The sequence below is a fragment of the Epinephelus moara genome, chromosome 4 (assembly GCF_006386435.1).
Source record: "Epinephelus moara isolate mb chromosome 4, YSFRI_EMoa_1.0, whole genome shotgun sequence".
NCBI classification, from domain to species: Eukaryota; Metazoa; Chordata; class Actinopteri; order Perciformes; family Serranidae; genus Epinephelus; species Epinephelus moara.
The window spans coordinates 11,047,160-11,053,855 of NC_065509.1; the positions used below are offsets into that span (position 1 = coordinate 11,047,160).

The 6,696-nt window shown below is 44.3% G+C and overlaps 1 protein-coding gene across 2 annotated transcripts; it reads right to left on the reverse strand.

Annotated features, from left to right (window-relative positions):
* Positions 1-3,560: 3,560 nt before the first annotated feature.
* Positions 3,561-5,407, reverse strand: LOC126388800 (putative nuclease HARBI1). 2 transcript variants are annotated; one of them, XM_050042085.1, is made up of 4 exons: positions 4,963-5,237; positions 4,469-4,863; positions 3,933-4,307; positions 3,561-3,786 (listed from the first exon to the last, which is right to left on the reverse strand). In XM_050042085.1, exons 1-3 carry the CDS (start codon positions 5,235-5,237, stop codon positions 3,937-3,939), a joined length of 1,041 nt encoding a protein of 346 aa, XP_049898042.1. In that variant the 3' UTR covers positions 3,561-3,786; positions 3,933-3,936. The 2 variants fall into 2 exon arrangements, with proteins under 2 accessions (XP_049898042.1, XP_049898043.1); XM_050042086.1 differs by having other exon boundaries at positions 3,561-4,307; positions 4,963-5,407.
* Positions 5,408-6,696: the final 1,289 nt, after the last annotated feature.

Below are 6,696 nucleotides of genomic sequence, written 5' to 3' on the forward strand. Positions count from 1 at the left end.
TTGGGCCAGCAGGGGAAGGCTGACAATAATGTCCCAGTAGCACAATGTATACTCACACAACGGTTTCCATTATATCCTACAAACAACAACAACGGGTCCACATAAAAGATGAATGATGAATGAATGATGCTAACATAAGTTACAGAGGTTAGACTTGAGCAAGTAAGATTACTTTAACTAGCTTTAGGAAAATAAACATCGTGGAAAAAAAAAATCAAATTCACTTAAAGTTCATCTGGTTTCACACTGTTCGTAACACCTGTGCCCTGAGGAAAGTCCTGTGTTTTGTTGCCCATCCACCACCCCTGCCTCCTTACTGCTTCCTTCTTTACTCTAATTAGCACACTGGTACCATGATTTGTGGGTTATACACAGATTACTGGGTCATTAGTACTTGGGATATGTACGGATTTTGCTGCATTACCTCTTGAAGGACAACATATAACAGTGCTTACAAACAGCCTGAACATGTACCTCTTCTGTTGTTCAAGTCAAGTAAGTTCAGAAGTTAAATACGTAACCACGTTTTCTTTTAGGTACATTTTCTACAATATAAATTAAGTTCAAAAGTGTTGTTTAGTTAGATCTTAACTCTTAGATCTTTGACCCTGTAGACAACTACTGAACAGACAAAAAGTTCTCACTCCCAACTTGTCAAATAAGGCCACTTGGTCAGTGGCCCTACACTACAAACTATGACGCACTAGGTACACCATCAGTTTTGGATCTGTCAGTTTCAGTTACGTGCTACAGCGTCTTTCAAAATAAAAGAAAGTATAAGAAATTAAACATTGTCAACGACAAGTAGTCCCAGTGTCCTCAACCAAAATGATAATTGAGTCCTAATGTCCTTGTCTACTTTTGTGTTGGGATTGGCTGCAGATCGACTTGACAGAGATGGCTGCCATCTTCTTTTCACATGGTTAAGTGTATTGTGCTCTAACTACCACTAGATGACACAAAAAAGTGTCCACGATTGAGGGCAAAGTTAAGTAGAATGCAGTATAAGGTCAAGTAGACCCAAAATGTTATGTCCTCGTATAAGGACACAGGGTCTCAGGAGGATCTGCACATCCTGTCTGCTGTACCTTGACTGCTTCTTTCGTCTTTTGTCTGCATCCAGTGTGTGTCATTTGAGAGAAACTAAAAGTAATTGCACTGCAGCAGAGAGAATTGGTCCAGTATATAAAAGTAGCAAGAAAGAGGCACATGGCTCAGTAGCAACAACATGTACTTATAATCCTGGTTCAAGACAAAAGACAGAAGAAATGATGCACTCAAACCAGTTGAACTGAACTACTCTCAGTCAGCTCAGCACGCTGGATGAGTTGGCAGGGATTGTGCTTTCTGCCATGTTCTTTGACCTTTGCAAGCTTGCCCTCCGTTTTTTATCTCAGAGTACACCAGATTGCTTGACTTAAATTTGTTGAAAAATGTTATCACAGATATAGTGGTCAGGTTCCTAAACTGTCACCTTTCGCGTCTGTGAGTCTTAATATGGAGGAGAATTAGTAAAATTCCACAGAAACCAATGTGATATTTTATTTCCACTTCATATGTCTTATCATTTATCTTTACTTTCTGTCCTCACTCTATTATCCTTCCCATCCCTCTCACTCTAAGTTTCTCTTTTCCTTTTTCTCCTCTTATTCATGAATCTCCCGTCTTCGTTTTCTTCAATCATTTCTTCCTGCCCCCTTTCTTCATGGGGCATCACTCTTAGCCACCTTAAACTCCTCCTCTAACCATCCCTCTGCCTTGTCCATGTCCATAATTATATGTCAAACCACAATATTTACTGTACTTAAACCCTGACTAATGCTATTCCAGCACCTGCCCTGACATAATTGCCCTTTCCGTCGCAGATAGTTATCCTCATCAATCCCAGCTCATCACATATCAGTGAGAATTCACCCTGCTCATTTTCTGCAAAGCAAATAACTCCCGTGTTCTTTTCCGACAGTATCTCTGATAATTGGCAGTGAGGTTTTGAATAAGCCACAGAGTCAAAGTGAACAGTGGGAGGAAAATTCAAACAGATCAAGCCGGGAGGAAGATGATAGACAAGCAAAAGGATTACAGAACGTACTAACACTGATGCAAAGATGATGATAATATCGCCAGTGTCAGAACGTAGATTTGTCAAATCCTTTGCAAGTCAAATCTCTGTGGAAAGGGGTTTAAAAACCTCCACTAGCTTCATTGTAATAAATCACTATGGTTTCTATGTTCCACTCAACAAAAGTCCATAATACGGAAGGTCAGGGTTTTTTTTTTTCACATTTTATTTCCTTTAATTCTCACACATGATGTTTCTCTGCATGGATGCCCACATTGTTGCCCTTTCGACCCTCCTTCAGGTAGTCAGTACCAGGTAGTAGCTTTGCAGAACACCGTTCCTGGAGATCTCACACATGTTGGTAGGTGCTGAGCATGAAGACCTGGGGCCTCATTTATAAAACCTGGCGTAGGATCCATACTAAAAGTTTACCTACGCTGAAAAGCTGAAAAGTGCGTAAGCAAAAAAAAAGTCGGATTTATAAAACCATGCCTACGCACACCTGCAAGCACTTTCCCTTTATAAATCACAGTCCAACCGGAAAGTTGCGCAGCAGGATTTGATTCATGTCCCTCCCTCTCCACACCCACAATTCACCATGTATGGTCATGCAAATTACCTCATGAATGTGTTTTGCATATAAATAGGCATGATGGATCCACGGCATTTCACGCTGAATCATGGCAGCAACCAGAAGAAAGAGGAACTTTTCTGAGACAGAGATCGAGGTGCTTGTGGATGAGGTGTCAGCGAGACGGGAAACTTTATTCGGCGGCCATTCAAGTGGCATTACCAACAAACGAAAAGCCACTGAATGGCACGCTGTGGCCACGGCAGTAAGCGCGGCTGGCACAGAGCGCAGTGTCGCCGAAATAAAAAAGAAGTGGTCGGATTTAAAGGTGGAGGCAAAAAAAAAAGTGGCTTTGCACCGCCGGAGCGTGGCGGCTACAGGTGGGTCCAGAAAACACATGAAACATGCACATGTGGTGAAAGTTCTGAAGCAGCATTGTAAAAACACAAAAAGGATTTAGGCACATTTATCTTTAAACAAAATCTGATAAATGCATGTGGAATTTGTTCTCTTGCACATGTAGTCTACATTTGTAAACTAGGCAATAAAAAAATCGGAATCTGCTAAATCAAAATATTCAAAGTGAAAACTGTTGGTCACATTTCAGATTAAATGTTGTGAATAAGTCCTAAATATAGCTACATCGAAATGTTAAATCTAACGGCACCCAATAGCTGCAATGTGGTTTTATGAATGAAAAATGTAACACTACTTAATCATGCTTGCAAGGTTCATTTTCTGTGATGTTGCCGCCACCCCTTTGTGACTCTTGACTGAGCAGAAAAAGTAGTTTTACACAGGTGGCGGCCGTACCATGGAAGAACCTACACCACTTCACACCAAAGTGGCTTCCATTCTCGGACCAGCCAGCATGTCTGGTGTTGTGTCAGAGAGGGAGGGGGACACAGATTTTGCTCAAGAGGAGAGTGGTAGGTTACAATTTCATATGTTTATTCAATCAAATGTTTGTACAGACATGTGGCAATAAATGTGACTTGTGTCCTCAGTCACGTTACAGGTGGTAGCAGTGGGCGAGGAGGAGGAGGAACAGGTGGTGGAGGAGATTCCCAGCACGTCTGGCACGGACCCGTCTGTACCCAGCGCGCCCAGCGGATCCAGAGTGCGCGGAGGTGGCCGGGTTCTCACCGATCGCGTCCTGGAAACACAGCGGGAAACCATCAGTGCCATCCGTGAAGTCAGGGATGAACTAACACAAATACGCATGGTCATGCAGAATATGTGTGAACTGATTTCATCTGCAACTGACGCAATAAAACAGTTACAAAAGTGAAGCGCACTTGCCTTTTTACACACGCCGCATCACTTCCTCACGTAGCCTTGCTCCATGCTGATGTTCCTCATGTCGGGGAGGTGGCTGTGGGTCGGGGTCTACGTGTTGCGGGGGGGGGAGGTCAGGTGGGAGAGGGATTGCATCCCTCAGTGCCAAATTGTGCAGTACTCCACACGCTCTTATAATTTTGCACACTTTTCTGGGGTGGTAGAGCAGCCTGCCACCTGAGGCATCTAAGCACCTCCATCTATTTTTTAGCAGGCCGATGGCGCGCTCCACAACGGAACGTGCACGGCCATGCGCTATGTTGAAGCGCCGTTCCTCCGCACTCTGCGGGTTTGGAAATGGTGTGAGGAGCCACCGCCTCAGTGGGTAGCCGCTGTCACCTGCAAGGTATAACCAGAGTAATTAAGAAGCAGACTCGAATTACAAAACATTCCACGAGCGCCACTCAGTGACAGTGGCAGCAACAGAATGGGCCAAATAGAGAAAAGAATTTACCCAACAGAACAAGTACAGTTGCATTATGTGAGAATGTAATACTTACCGAGGAGCCAACCATCACGACCAGCACCTGCCTGCAGTCTGTTCCCTACACCGCTGTGCGCCAAAATGAATGAATCATGTGTTGAACCAGGCCACCGTGCCACTAAATTTGTCAACACCATTGAGGGGTCACAAATTATTTGTACATTTATGGTGTGCACATTTTTTCGGTTCACATATACAAATTCGTTCTCGCTGGGGGCTCTTATAGCAATGTGGGTGCAGTCAATTGCGCCGATTACATTAGGGAAACCGGACATTGCTGCAAATTGCCTTTTGCTGTTGGCCTGTTCAACAACAGTGTAGGGAAACCTGATGTAGCGACTGGTCATTTGGATTATCCCATCCAAAACAGCTGGCAGTGCAGCACTGAGGGATGGCTGTGATATCCCAGACCTATTCGCACAGGATTTATTATTAATTTCTATTTCCTGAATAGAACAGAAATCTATAAATTGAATTTATATCAATAGACAATAAAAGAAATAGGCATACCTGTCGGATAATTCCCTCTGGAACGAGCCCGTTGCTAGGAAACCCAACGCTGTCAGCACTTTAATGTGTGCCGGTATGGCGCGGTTCCGGTGGGTTGGTCGCTCTAAAATTGGACTCAATTCAGCAATCAGATCCAAGAGCAAGGCTCTAGGTAGTCTGAAACGGCTTATTAGCCAGTCATCATCATGAGCCAGGAAATCTTCCCGATCTCGGAATACCCTCTCCAGTCGGATCCGTCCATTGGCATGGTCTTCGAGAAGTGCAAGTGCATCCATTGTGCCTTATTGCGCACGGCTGCCACTGAATGGCTATTTATATGCGCTCTTTCCATTAACCAATCGTTCTCACCTTGTCACAATTGTCTCCAAAATGTGCTTAAGCAAGGTCTGTAGTTTGCTTAAAGTTACGCACATTCCTACGCTAGTCTTTTTTTTTATAAATCCCAATTCTTGCATAAGAAGTTGCGTACGCACTTCCAAGCCCGGTTTTGTGCGTAAGCAAGCTTTATAAATGAGGCCCCTGGGCTGTGACGGCGTTATTCACCATCAGAGGTTCCTTGGTAGAGTGAAACTACATGGGGTCATTGGTGGACAAAGAAACCACCAGGCCTTTCTCGTGAAACTTCAGCAATGGGTTCTTGGCATTTCTCAGGAACAGCCTGTTGTTGCTGAGTGAGACCTGGGGATGGAAATCTGGGCCAGGAAGTACAGGTACTGTAGCACAGGACCCTTAGTCAAGCTGAGGTGATGAGAGGTGCTGTCAGTAGTCATGAAGGCAGCCAGCAGATTGATGATGGAACCGGCCTCACTGCAGTTGGGTCTAAACATGAATGTACTCATCCCCTTCTGTCTGCAGAGATGCTTGAGCATACTGATGTTTGAAATTGGGATGAAATTTCCAAGAGTCAACACACTCTCACTCAGACCATGTTACATATAGACATTTGGTCAGGGACTTTCCACGTCAAGATACGACGTGCAAGGTACCCTAGGTGCATTGGTTGTTGACGTTCTGAAACGCTGTGTCAACTCTAGCCTGTTACATGCATTGTCTGTTTCCAAAATACACTTCCATTTTCACAGAAAATGTACACTTTGTATACAACACCACAAACTGACATTTTCTTGTCCTTCAACAGCTAACACGTGGTTACGTTTTGATAACACACGTGGTTAGGTTTAGGAAAAACAAAAAGGGTCTGGCTCTACAATCTTACGGGAAGCAAACACCGGCCTCTGGGGTGAAAGTCGGTGTTTGTTGGACCCATCCACCATCCCTTCTGCCCACCCTACTCGGGCTTTGGTCAGCTAAACTTTACTTGTTGTCCCATCGCATTTCCCTCTGATGTCACTGGGCTATTAAACAATTATTGCAACCAGCCGCGTATCATGCCAACTTAAGAGGACAGCTTTTTTTGTCGGTGTCTGACGCCAGAGGTCATCGACCAACCGGATTTCAATGACTTTGATGACTTTCGATGAGGTTGTTGAAATCTTTGTCGTTTAAGAGAGAGGTGTTGGGTCTGATTCTTGTGCCAAGTTGAAGCTGATTGGTCCAGGATCTGAGATAATTACCAGGTGGACCGTCAGTTAAGAGTTTTGACTCTCTGCCCGAGCTCAGTTTGGCCTAGCCTGACCTGCCAGGTTTGGAATTTCTCAATGTTCTCCTGGACTTGAGTCGGGGTCCTGGGTTTTTAATTGGGCTCGGGCCAAAAAAACTGCTGTTGTGGTTCGG